The sequence below is a fragment of the Rhinolophus sinicus genome, chromosome 3 (assembly GCF_057876585.1).
Source record: "Rhinolophus sinicus isolate RSI-liver-muscle chromosome 3, RSI-T2T, whole genome shotgun sequence".
NCBI classification, from domain to species: domain Eukaryota; kingdom Metazoa; phylum Chordata; class Mammalia; order Chiroptera; family Rhinolophidae; genus Rhinolophus; species Rhinolophus sinicus.
This window is the reverse complement of record NC_142503.1, coordinates 150,328,919-150,343,353: the sequence shown is the minus strand read 5'-3', so window position 1 is coordinate 150,343,353 and position 14,435 is coordinate 150,328,919. Positions and strand designations below refer to the sequence as shown.

At 40.3% G+C, this 14,435-nt stretch overlaps 1 protein-coding gene across 2 annotated transcripts in view; it reads right to left on the bottom strand.

The window, feature by feature from the left end:
• Positions 1–14,435, bottom strand: part of LOC109447664 (myocardial zonula adherens protein) — a 108,471-nt gene that overhangs the window by 77,356 nt on the left and 16,680 nt on the right. For both annotated transcript variants that reach the window (XM_019732237.3, XM_088797241.1), the window contains exons 3-4: positions 5,796–5,951; positions 2,619–2,711 (exon numbers count right to left, since the gene is read on the bottom strand). In XM_019732237.3, coding sequence (XP_019587796.3) covers positions 2,619–2,711; positions 5,796–5,951 — 249 coding nt within the window. The remainder of the gene's footprint in view (positions 1–2,618; positions 2,712–5,795; positions 5,952–14,435) is intronic.

Genomic DNA, 14,435 nt, shown 5'->3' with positions numbered 1-14,435 from the left:
GCTGCAGCATGGGTGTGGCCTGGAGGAGAAGGAGGCTGTAGGCAGAGATGGACCTCCTGTGACAGTTTGACATGAGAAAACAAAGGTGTGAAGAGGCTTGTTTATGCATCTCTTGCAAATCCAATCCTTGGGCATTAATTACAGTTGTTAGTGTCTATCAGTGGATAGCAGAGTGAATTTCCATAAGTAGGTGAGAATTTCACAAATCTCTTTCTCCATGCCAGTGAGAATGGACAAGGTAGATATGTTTACAAACCCTTGCCCCTATAATCAAGGCAGTAGGTCTTACTTAAGCAGATAATTTCACAGCCAAGCCATAAAGTAAACACTAATGCATGACTGTGGTAACTGTGCTTCTTTCCTGTAATTATTAACTTTTACTGAGCATATGTCATATATATGGACTTTTTTTCTTCAAGATTTATATCACAAATATTAAGAAAAAAGTTTTTATCACAAGCATTAGCTTGGTTAAATCAGAGGAAGGTTGTTTTCCTTAAATTTTTGAGTAGGTAATACATTCGTATAGTTCAAATATTTAAAATATATAAAAGGTATACACTAAAATAAATCTCCCTTTCACCCCTGTCCCATCTGCTCAGTTACCGCGATGCCCACTGTCCCTCAATTAAGAATCATTATTAATTACTTTCTTGACTATCCTTCTAGCAACTTTTTGTGTATACACGAAACAATCTAGATATATGTATTCTCCCTTCCTGTTTTATATAAGTGGTAGCACATTACGTTTTCTTGCATCTTGCTTTTTCACCATCTATTCTATAATGGCTGCAATCTTTCCATATCTGCTTTTGAAAGCTTATCACTGTTTTCATTCTTTTTTTTTTACAACTCTATTTATTCTATTGTAGAGATATAATTTACTTTAATTTCCCTTTCTTAATGGACATTTAGGTTTCCAATCATTTTACTATTACAAATAATGCTGCAATAATTAAGTTCACAGATATGTCTTTTCACACATGTGAGAGTTTATCTGTACATTCTTAGAAATAGAATTGCTGGGTCCAAGGATATAGATATCTATAGTTTGGATAGATAATGACAAATTGCCCTCCCCAAGAGTATTACAAATTTACATCCCACCAGCCAGCTGCTTGTTTCTCTAATACAGTGTCTTGTCTCATCCTTGCAGTTTTGCCAGTCTACTGAAGCTAAAAATGACATCTCAGGATGGTTTCAATCTGAATTTCTCTCACTGAGAGTGAGGCAGAGCATCTGGTCACACAGTTATGAGCTTTTCATCTTTCCTTTACTATCAATTATCTATAACAAATATTTTGCCTACTTTTACGAGTTGTGGCCTTTTTCTTCTTGATTCATGGGCACTCTTTAAATACTCAGAAAATTAGCTTGTTATCTGTGATATGAAGGGCAAATAATTTTTCTCAGTTTGTCATTTGACTTTGACTTTGGTGTTTTTGACAGCACAAGTTTTTCATTTTCATGTGGTTAGAGTTATCAACCTTTTCTTTTGTGGCTTTGGGATTGCATGTCATAGTGAAAAAAGGCTTTCTTCACCTCAAGAGTACAAAAGAATTCACACATATTCTCTCATGGCAATTTTGAGTTTCATTTTCAGTATTTAAGTCTTTGATCTGTTTAGAGTTTATCCAGTTGTAAATCTGTCCCAACAGCATATAAGTTGTCCCAATAGCATATAGTGATGGTCCGTTTTCCTCCCTTTATATAAGATGCTACATTTGTCATACATTGGGGTGCATTTCTGGCTTTGTTTCATTGATGTCTATTTATTTATATGCTAATACTATACTGTTTTAATCTCTAAAGCTTTTTCAGTTTCTTGTAATAGTAATACAGTTAGTCTCCCTCACTGCTTTTTCCCCCCAGAATTTCCCCAACTTCACATTTATTTTCTATAAACCTTGAAATCATCTAGTCCAATTGTAGAAAAACAACATAAAATAAAAATCTGTTGGTGTTTTTGGGTTATATTAAATTTGCATATTAACTTGATAACACTGACATCTTATGATGAATCTTCCTTTCTAAGCACATGGTATGTCTTTTCACTTGTTATAGTTTGCTCCTAGATATTTGGCAGTTTTTTTGTTGCTGTTGTTTATTCTAATTGGTTGCTTTTGTACATTGAAACCACTTTGTTTATATCTATTAATTTTTTATCCTACTACCTTACAGAATTCTTTTATTGTTTACAGTAGGTTTTTTTTCATTGGTTCACAGGCTTTCTGGTATATAATCTTATAGTTTAAAAGTAGTGATAATTTTACATCTACCTGTCCAGTTATTATACCTCCAAATTTATTTCTCATATTTAATTTCATTGGTTAGTATCTCAGACACAATGTTAAATAATAATGGTGATAGCCAGCTTCCTTGACTTGGTCCTGACTTTGGAGAGAATGCTTTGACTATAAGGAAAAGTATTCTTGCCATAAAAATTCCTTTAAATAATAAACTTTATTCTGTGATAAAATTCCCTAAGTTTATTTAAAATATGATTCCATTCATAAAGAACATCATAAACTCAAATATCTTCAGATACTAGCCACTGAGAGGGAGTTCTAAGCTCTACCATCCATCCAGATCTCCAAGTCACTGAAATATTGACTTACTGACAATTCCTGGGTGATCTGTCGAAACTTCTGTCTCATTTCGTCATAGTCTCCATACATTCGCTTCCTCACTTTTTCCAAAGTGGCTCTCACCTGTAGCCCACAAAGATGCTAGTTAGAGATCAAGCTGTAACATTTTCATGCAAGATTTCCAAAACTTTTAAGAAACTCTAATGAGAAAAAGGCCCCACAGAGAACCAATCTTAAGAACAGGACAAATTGGGAAATTAAGGGATAAGATCACTCCTGATATCTAGTTAGAAACCAATGGAATTATCTTAATAATAATAATAATAATAATAAACATATTATGAGTATATATAATTATAATTATTAATAAATATTAATTATCCAAACAATAAACCCTGGGGGGAAATATGTCTTGTTGAAATTCACCCATCACCTTCAAACTACATTTGGGCAAAGTTTGCCCCTTTTCCTATCACACATTTTTACAAGTAGAAAAATTTTTAAAAGTTGACTGCGAACACGAGGCTAAGAGGACTAGGAAACCAAAAAGCAAAGGCAACCTCTAATTTTCCCTGTCTCTGCTCTGACTGTCAAAAAGCAATTAAATGTCTGGGAATTGCTCTAGTAATGCAGGGAAGTATGAGTTCCATAATAACCACCAATAATAACAAGGCACTAAATATAACAAAAGTCAAGGTGATCCCCAAAACACCTGTACAAAAACACTATTTAAGATTCTTTATGGTAGCACTTCCAGAGGAGTAATGGGGCCTTAAAATATTTTTTTAATCAAAACAAAAAACCCTACAGACAGCCCCTGTCTCCTCCCTTCTTTTGGTGCCCCAAGGTGGACAAAAGCTCAGGGACCCTCAGCTTGAACAGGAAGCCTCCTCATGGGATGCTTCTCTGGATGGGAGCCCCATCCAGAGAAGCTCCGGAACTCCAGGAAGGGCTCACAGGCAGCCGCGTGGTTAGAACGACCACAGGCGTGTAGCGCACAGCACGAAGGGACTTAGTCTTGGAGCTGTATTTGCCGAGTTAGCATGTTTTAAATTGGACTACGTGTTTATTTAGGGGGACTGGAGATTGGTGGAGATTTCAGGGCAGGAGGACAAGTTAAGACACCAGGCCTTCCTCAGATGAATTCTAATAATAGAGTCTACTTTCTTGCCATTAACTACCAACATTTTGGGAAAACGAGGCCAAAAGCACAACTTTTCATCCTGGGCAGGCAGAATGGCTTTCATCCATTGCTCCGAGTTGGTTCTTGTGCTGCTCACCAGAGGGAAGTAGGTAGGATCTCAAGCTGGGTGGCAAAAATTGCAGGAAGCCAGCTGGGCCAGAGAGTGAGAGAGGACAAACAAGTCCATAAACATGTATAGGAATGAACAGACCAAGGATGGATTTGAAGCCAGCTACAGAAGGTGGGACCTGGAAATTAATTTTAAGTTGCAGAGCACAGTGGACGTTGGCAATTCCTGTCAGAACCACCCCTGTGACCTGGGCTCATGTCATCCTGGTTCACGATTAGGCTGAACCTGCTGTCTTTGTCTTGGGCGATGCGCAACTCTTCATTCTGCTTAGAGGGTTTACCTCTGAAGCACTGCCATGTTATCTGGGGCATTTAAATGAGGAAGGACTAAGTATTTCCATGAAAGAAATACAGGAGACTAGGAATGTTCAGGCTGTTCCTATATAGGAAATATAGGAATGAGATACTCTGAATGGTTAAAAATTATATTTTGGGGGTAGAATGACTAGGGACTTGAGGCTGGTGGTTGTCACACATATCCTGTGTGTTCGTGTATATGTGGAAATTTTTTGGCTTTTCTTAATTTTCTCTGTTAAGCATGTATTATTATTTTTAATCAAAACAGGATTTTTTATTCTTATAATTATACAAGTATCCAAAACTTTCAAGACACATTAAAGAAGGTGATATTCAATAAGAGCTATTCTTTCAAAAACCCACACAAAAGTTGACATGACTTTGTGATTTATCTGCAACTCACCAAGTAAAATGGGGTACACAGAGCTGGAGGTTTTGACTTTAGGGGTCCCCACAATCTATGCATGAGACAACTGAAACCCAGAGACGGTTTCAGTGTCAGAGAAACTCATTTTCTCCCTATGTAATCACACTGACTTGGCCAACAGACGCATTGGTCAATCTACAGAGACCAAAGAATCCAAAAGGAATGGAGACATACATAGATAGATAGATAGATAGATAGATAGATAGATAGATAGATAGATAGATAGATAGATAAAAAGAAATAAAATAAAAATTAGAAAGAAGTGCTCCACAATACTAAGAACTGCTCTAGCTGAATGGTGGCATTATGAGTGATTTTGTTTTCTTCTCCATACATTTTTGTATTTTCCAAATTTTCTCAAAAGAACATGAGTTAAAAAGAAATATAATATTAAATACAAAGAAATGACATTGATTGGTCTAGGGTGAACAATGTCTATCGTGGTTGTCTTTGCAGCATCTGTTTCAACCCGAATGATTGGTCTGAACCAGCCACAACCATCCCATTCCCCTTGCCAATGATGGATTTGGGAGTGGGCATGTGACCCACTCCTGGCCAATGAGACATAAGGAGAAGCCTAACAGAGTGCCTCTAAAAAGAAATCAGAGAAGAGTGGTCTCTTTTCTTCTGCCAGACACTGTCATATTTTGAGATGATGCTATGAGTCTGAGGCTGAAGGAGGAAACAAACAAGGGACACTCAGAGAAATAGACCGGAGCCAAGATGTGTCATGCCTGGAACCCACCTACCTCTAGACTTATTCCCACTTGAGACAAGTTTCCTTTTTGAGTTGGCTCTTCTGCTACCTCCAGCCAAAAGCATCCAAATGTATGCATTTAGTGCATGTCCAAACTCATGCATTAGGAGTGTCCAACATAATAAACAAAGCTACTTAGGAGCCACCATATCATACATGGAAGAAGAAAGTCATTGGTTTCCTGAGTAGCCCTACTTAGTAACATCCAGAAGTTCACTCTATACCTCACTGCAGAATTACATCTGTACTTTTAACACTACCATAAAGACATGTAGAAACATTTCCATCCAAAATGATAACGCTAAGAATTCTTCCAAAACGCCTTGTTACGGTCACAGCAATGCTTTCAACTCCACCATCCTACATGCTGCAGAAAGCGTATAAACCAGAAAAAAAAATCCTTCAATGACTCACATCTTTGATGTAGTTCATCTCTTCTTTTAGCTGATTGGTAGACCACCCATACACCACCATTTCTTTCTGCTGATTTTGATCTGATCTTCGCACCACGCCGTAGACAACACCCTGAGGGAGTTTCCTGGTTGGTTCTCCATTGCTTGGGTCAGGATACTAAAAGAGGGTAGGAAAAGAGAAAAGAACAATGACTCTTTAGGCCTCGTGAAAACAGCTATAACTGGCCCACTGTATATGGTGATGCAGGTTTTGCCAGGACTGGAGAGCCTGGAAGCAGGGAGAGAGACTGGCAGAAATCCAGCCCGGTCTCTGCTCACCATGTCACACCTGGCATGGGCAAGCCTGCCTTTATCCTGGAGGAAGAGCACCTTTTTCTAATTTCTACCAAGGCTCTCTCCACCCACCTAATAGTGCATCTGCAGGGCCCCATCTTCCCAGAGGGGCACCTTCTTCTAATTCTCACAAAGATGCCATATACACTCGTGTTGTCCCAAATAACAAGAGTGTCTGAACTCTGACATTCTTGGTAATGCTGTTTTTCCCCTTATACCAGTTCCTCTGTATGCCTTCTACCTTATCACTAAATATGTGGCCTGAAATGCATGATTCTGAGATACTCAGGGGGGAGAGGGGGAAATGTTGGCTGCCATCTGGCTGCCAGACTGTCCTCTCAGGACTGTCTGAGAAAAGGAGGTGGGGTGAGTATATAACGTTTTGTGACCATTCATGAAATATTTCTGAAAAACCAGGCAGAGGGGCATGACTTCACTCCAAAATAATCTTCCTACTCCTTAATTCCTTTCATTAAAGCTTTGATCAGTGTTGAAATGCAAATACCCTTGGGAAGAGGTAACATGTCCAAGTCGCAACACACCTTTCTAGAATGCAGGCTCAAGAAGCAGGAAAAAGGGGAATTAAGACTTACTGAGCACGTACTGTAAGCTAGAAATATTCCTTAGCATGTTTAATCATCACAGCCACTCTGTGACATAGTGACTATCCTCTCTACTTTATAGCTGAGGAAAACTAAAGGTCAGAAAAGTTAAGTAACTGCTTACAGTCACCCATCTAGAGTCAAGCCCAATTCTGTCCGACATTAGGCACACCTCTTCACACTGCAGGCTTTGTTAGCTGTAGGCGGACAGAGTAGGGGCCTTCACAACATCTAAAGGAAGGGGCAAGGAAAAAATCAAGGCCAGGGACTAATACTCTATAGATAAACTGGCCTATGCCCAATTTCCTCTGGAGCTGACCCTGGTACTTCAACAATCACAGTACAGAAGCCTGAATTCCTCAATGGCTGCTCTGCTTTCCCATTAATTTTTAAAGCACCTTTGCATAAATTCTTGCCATGCACTCGCAAGATATTTTTGACATACAAAATTGTAATTTTCATTTTAAAAATCATTCATTGTGAAAGAATAATGAATACTGTATGATCTTATTCACTCAAAGTTTGTAAAAGCAAAGGAAAGTCTAGAAAGGTACATGACAAATTATTAACAGTGATGAACTCTAAGGAGGGCACACCAGGGTGGGGCAGGGGTACTAGAGATCAGGGTAGCTTTCATTTTTTTCTTTATACCCTTTTGTATTGTTTTTTTTTGCAATGTGAGCTTTTTTAAAAAAGCTAAGAAAACAAAACATTCATGGCTCCCCCATGCTTCTGCACATATTTGGGGAGAAATGGGATCTGAGGGGCTGTGACACTCTACATTTGACTCTGGAAAATGCTTCCACTTGAGTCTCTCACACTGGGGTCCCACAGGCACTGATGGAACTCTTGAAACTTCTACATAAATTGAGGTGAATGGGCTGTTAAATAACTCTCAGTGCAGTGACAAGCTGGGGTTAGACCTCCCTGGTTTACGAGGCATATAATTAGGAAGAGGAAAAGCTCTAATGTAACTCCCCTTGTACCAGGAAACAAAAGCATGCTCTTTCAGTCATGGACTCCACCCAATTCCTGCAAAACAAGCTGATGACCACATAAGGCTTTGGTGACATGCATTTCTGCGAAGCAAAGGCTTTTGCAGGTGGATTGGCTGGTAGGAAACCGCTCAGATGGCCAGATACGGAGGACTCTGCCTCCCTGCCCATGGAGGAAAACACAAACAATGCCAAGGACAGGTTCTGTGAAACACTGCTTTGGAGGTCATGGATCTAAAAGATACGCACATGGAAAGATATGGAAGATCCATTAAGTGAAAAACAGTAATTTTCATATCCCCAGTTTTTGTTTTAAAAAATGTGTGTTTGTATGTATATGACATTGAGAAAGATGGAATCCAAACCTTTAATGCCAGTTTCCTCAGTAAAATGGGATTTCATTTTTTCCTTTATACTCCTTTGTACTTTGAATTTTTTTTGGACAAAAAAAAAGGCATTATTTTTGAATTAATATTGTTATTCCAATTTTCAAAGAACTAAAACTAAAAGTTATTACAAAGTCAGGGTCTAAATGAAAGACCCACAGGGAAGGGCTCAGCTCAGGAGCAGGGCCACCAGCGTGGGCCACCAGGGGGATTCCTGAGGCAGTATGAGGAGGTATTAGACTGTGACAGGGAAAGAGAAAGAACATTTATGAAGAAAGTGAAGGAGAAAAATATTTGTTGTCTAGCCATTTTTATTATACAATATTTTCTTTAATCCTCACAAAAGCCCTACTGTGTTAATATTAGTTCATCCAAGGTGGCAGCATTCAAGTATCTGTCTACGTTTTGCCAAAAGTAAGCACTTTCCTTGACTACAATGCCTTTGAAATAGCTAAGAGTCAGGAGAGAAACTAGAAGTCACATCTCCATGTGGGAAGAGGTGGGCCCAGGATGGGAGACTCTCTTCCAGCATCCTGTGATCCATCTCCCCCTTGGCTTCCCCATCCCCCATTCCAGCCTCACCGCCTCTTTTCTGTTCTTTTAACAGCCAACCTCCCTCTTACTTCAGGGCATTTACACAGGCTATTCCTTCTGCCTGCTGTGCCAGCTGCTGGGCTGAAATGTCAAGGACATCTCAAGGACATCTTCACTGGCCCTTCAGCTTGATTAGGCCTCCACAGCACTCACCGCAACTATAATGAGTGTGACTAATAGTATCGTTATATACGTAAGGCCTCTTGCCCTATCACCTGGAAGTCTAGGGCTTTGTTTGTCTTCCTTTCCACCATAATCCCTGGCATCTAACAATGATTGACATGAAATGAGTTTCTCAATAAATATTTGCTGAATGAATAGGGAACTTTAGAAGTTGGATGAGGTTCTGGGGAATTACCCAGACTATGTAAACGGGGTCCCGCTGAAGGGAACACCCTTTGTTCCTCTTTGATGGAGGAACAGGGAGCTGATGTTTTAGCCCCCATATAAATTTGATGTCCAGAAAAGCTGCAAAGGAGCCGAGTCTACTCTCATTTTTACAAAATGTCAGCATGCTGTTGGTCAAAAACTGGAGAACATAGAAAAAAATTTAAGAGCTGATACGTTTGCCACTGTGTGGCTGAATTTTTCTCCACTCTTTGCCTTTAAAATATCTCCCTACAAGATAAATATTAACTTTTTAGGCATGATAATAGCACTGTGATTATATTAAAAGATAGGCTATCATTTAGAGAAATGAGCTTAAATATTTATGACACCTGGATATAGGGTGGAGGAAGTAGCTGGGGTGTAGACAGGGCAGGACTGACCATGACCGAAGGGTGGCTGGGGCTAGGTAAAGGGTCAGTGATTACACACTTCAGTCTCTGTTTGCATATGTCTGTTTTCTCCATCATTAAGTTTTTTGAAACTTCTTTATAATGCTGCTTAGTATTTTAAAAAATCAAATTCTAAAAAATGTACACTAGGCCTACTAAAAGCCTCCTGGGCATGAAACAATACAAGGCAAAATCACCATGAAAACAAAAGCCCTAATAAATGCGTGGGATAAAAAGAAACTTACTGCCAAAAATGGAAAAGGAAACAATCAACTGAAAGGCCATCCCAGAATCCCTACATGAAACGCAGCAGAATTAACAACAGGCATAATGGGTAACACATAGAAAGAATCTCTCCATTATGTTCCCTGGCATGTACTCCCAGCTTAAAATGTACTTACAGGCTCATGCTATGGCTATTTTCCTTAAAGATATATTTAGCGGTCAGTACCTTAGAAAGGAGAAACTACAGGAAAGTAACTCAGCCTAATTTCTTGCTGTAAAGGCTTTAGTGACGTCAGTGATAGGTGACCATATTTTCCAAAACCTGAATCAGAATATACAATTCTTACAATGAGATAAGCTCGATAGAGGCAGAGACCGTATCTGCAATACCCACTGTTCTAGTCCCCAACACTCAACATCAATAGCTGTTTCGAAGGGAGGAAGAAAGCAGAGTATTTGGAATTGGGTCTATGCCAGAATACTTGGAGTATTTGGTCATCCCAGACACTGATTTGTGCAAAGGAAGAAAGTCACTTGGTCAAGAAGGGTTCTCAGGGGATAAAGAACAGCAGAAACACTGTTTAACATAAATCCGCTGACAGTGGTAGCCTGCCATAGCCAGCCCCCAGTCCCAGGGGCCAGGATGGGGGGCTGGTCACAAGTCCAGGCCGCCAATATGACTCAGATGGACCATAACATGAATTAAATGACTTGCAAACTAGAAGCAGAGTTATTTCCAAAACATTTTGCTTTGGACCTCCTCTTCCAGCCAGAGGGCAGCAGCTGACCCAGGGACGGCTGAGCACTGAGCCACTGGGCATCCTATCCATCTTGCGGGCACAAGACGTCATTTTCAGGAATGTGCCCTGACCTGTCCAACCTGTGTGTACATCTCAGCAAATTACTGGTCCCTGGTCATTACCCACACTTGACATTGTTTTGCCTTCTCGTGACAAAAATGGATGTTACAGCTGAGCCTGAGGGGTCTTTCCACAGCCTGTTGGAGAACCAGGCAGAGGATGGGCAGCCTCTGGCTCCTCAGAGAAATGGAAACCTTTGAATTATCAAGATATTTGTTATTTCTGACAATCTCACAGACTGATGAGGGACCCCTTCCTAAATAAATTCAAAGCCGGAACAAGACCGATCTCTTTGAATGCTTAAAGATGAGAGGTAAAAGAAAAACTTCTAGCCAAGCAGAAATCTCAAAGAGAGTGTAGTTCTGATGACAATATCCTGATAAGAGGTAACTTCTTAAAGACATTATTTTACAGCTTCTGAGCAGACAATAGATGCTTAGGCCTAATAACCCCAGGGAAAAAGAGAATATCTGGGGGTGTGTGTGTGGGGGGAATCAGGAACTTCTTTTCTGGAACCCAGTAGTACAGTACACACCTTAGATAACTTAAACTGTAAATACCTGCACAGACTTTCCCTGATAGGAGAAAGTGTGCAAGTTGATGCTCCAATGGAAACATGGCCCAGTCACAGAACCGAGTTGGAACTGCAAATCCCCTATGTACTAGCTGCCTGGGCCTGAGCAACTTATTTACCTCACTGAGTTTCAGGGTCCTCAACAGTAAAAGGGGGATAATGCCACCAATTTCAGAAGGTTGTTCTAAGGAATACATGGAGTAATATACATAAAACACCCAACATGCTGCTGGGCAGACTAGTAGATACCAATAGATATTATTAGTAGTAGCGTCTTTACATTTCTGAGTCTCTGGGTTCCTCCTAAAGTTTACATGTTTGTCTGGATGCTTCTGTCTGTCTGTCCACCTCTCTCTTCTTGGATCTTTTTTGCTGTTCCCCTCACAGTCATCAAATTTGCTCTGGGAATTAAATGCTCACCCCTCAAATAGCCTTGGTTTCTCTTCACCAGGAGAGACTCATGGAGTCTCAGAAGGTGATGGAAAAGAGTTCTATAGTTCAGGGGGTTTGCAAACCAGCCCCTTCTCAGTGTTTGATAAAGTTGTGGGACGGGGAGGCGGGGGGGGGGGGGGTCTGCTAGGGCAGCACACACAGTCCTGACCTATTTGAAACCAGAGCTACTGCACCTTTACTTTTTACTGGTAGCACTTCTATATATATATTGATTTGAATAAAGAACTTTCAACAAATGCTGGCTGTAGGCTAAAATTTCCATGTGCTGGAAGGGAAACTGAGGCCCCTAGAGATGCCGTGACTAGTCCAACCACAACAGCAGTTGGTGAAGGAGCCAACACTAGAGGGCAGGCCTCTTCCCATCCTCTTCCTGGGGCCACTGTCTTTGAGACGTAGAGTCTTGCATGCTGTCACTCAGGGCAGCCCCAGCCCATCTGAATCATGGCACCACACTCCCTCACCTGGCAACAGTGGGTGATGTTGTATAAACAGTCACACCAAGACAGGAACTCAGCAAGCTTATTCATCCAGGGCTTTTAAGGGAAATGGGGACTATAAAACCCAAGGGCAAGGGCTTCCTCCTTTTCAACATTTTATTGGGCTATGAAAGTTCCCAACTTTTCATACATACACATATATCTGCTCTCAGAGTTCTTAAAGGTCTAGAGAGAAATAGTTTCTTTAAAAACACAGGTCACTACCACTGCACTGTACACCTGAAGCTGAAGTTGAATAATATTGTATGTCAACTATAATTATATATATATATGTCACAGGATGTGGAGTACAGCATAGGGAATAGAGTCAGTGGAATTGTAATAGATACATATGATGTCAGAGGGGCAATAGATTGGGGGAGGGGATTATCACTTTGTGAGGGGTGAAATGTCTATTGCATTGTTTTGTACACCTGAACCTAATACAAAAATTAAAAAACAGGTCACTAAAGGACACTTACAATGGTGGTACATTAATAGCTACTGCAAATATTATCTGCTTCAAACTACTTTGTCAATTTGCAAAAAACTTCACCATCACACCAGGGGAGCTCAGATGATATTCACTAAAATTCAACTATACAGTGAGACTCCAATTCAACATATAAATCTGTAATAGCTGGCATGGCTTCTGTCTGTTATTTCTCTATGTGTAAGTGTGTGTGTGTGTGTGTGTGTGTGTGTGTGTGTGTACTTAAGAATACATTGCATATAGATTTGGATAGAAATATAGATACATACATTCAAGAAGTTCTTTGAAATGATAGGGGTTTAATTTCAAAATCATCTACTACTAATTTTAATTTTAATGTTCAACAATTTTATAAACATTATAGTCTACATTTAATAATTTTTCAACATGAAATTTGTGCCTACAAACCAACAGCATCTCCTCTCCCGTATTACTAATGATTTTTAATAGAAAAAAATTATCTGAGCTGTTAATACAACTTAAGGTGAATATTCTACAAAGAAACATAATGGGTTGAATTGTGCTCTGCAAATAAAGATATGTTGGCATCCTCAGAACTTGGTACCTCAGAACTTGGCCTTATTTGGAACTAGGGTCAAGTTAAAATAAGGTCATTAGATTGGGCCCTAATCCTAATATGACTGGTGTCCTTATAAAAGGGAGAAAAACTGGATACAGAGACCGACACACACACAGGAAGAACACAATATGGAGACTGGAGTAATGCTGCCACAAGCCAAGGATTGTCAGGAGCTACCAGAAGCTAGAAGCAGCAAGAAAGGATTCTTCCTAGAGCCTTCGGACAGAGCATGGCCCTGCTGATGGACACCTTGATCCCAGACTTCTAGACTCCAGAATTGCGAGCCAATACATTTCTGTTGTTTAAGCCACCCAGTTTGTGGTACTTTGTTATGGCAGCCCTAGCAAACTAAAAATAAACCAAATCATCATAATTAATAATCATTAAGCACCTACTATGTGTAAATAGAGAGCTATGGTCTAGGGAGACAAAAAAACAAACACCTCATTGCCATATGTGTGTATACTTGCATAAGTATATGTAGTACACAAGTTTCGCAGAAATATGTATGTACACATATGGGAGTTCTTAGCAATGCCACATGAAAGGTGCAGCCTGGGGAGCCCGTAGTTCCAGAGAGGAGATAATCACCAAAGCATGAGGCAGTCAGGGAAGGTCTCGGGGTAAGCAGGCCTTGAAGAACCGGGAAGACGTTGATAAACTGAAAGATGGCTAGGAAGAGACTCCAGGCCTGGGGTAGGGCCTGAGCAAGGGTTCTGAGGAGGAAGTAGATGCCATCAGTTTGGAAGACAACAAGTGAACCTGTCCAGTGAACGTAGGCCAAACGGGGGAAAAAAAAAAAATGGAGATAATATTGAGTTGGTTTTAGATGGGCTGAGTGATCATTCAAGAGGAATTGGCCATCTGGCTTTGAGACCTGCAACCCAACCAGTAGTGCCACACTGGAAACAAATCAAAATACCAATATTTTGGCATTTGCTTTGTCACAACAAAATATAGTTGTTTTATTTATCTTCTTCTACCCTTTGTCTTCATTTGCCATTTCATTTGGGAGAAAGCCAAGGCCTAGAACTGAATCTCTCAGGTAGGTTGTTTGGGGAAAAGGGGCTAGTGCAAATAAATTATCCTAGGGAAGGAAGTGTCAGGCTCTAAGAGAGAAGGGTTTTGGCTCTGGTGGATATAAGGCGAAAGGGGTGGTGGGGAAGGCGGAGTCAGACTCCAGTGAGGGACAGGGAACTGGGTACAGGCACTTGCCTCTCCCATTCCCTCTTGTCTCTCCCCCTTGAACCTCCATATACTATCTTTGTGTTACCCTTAATGTCCCTGCCTC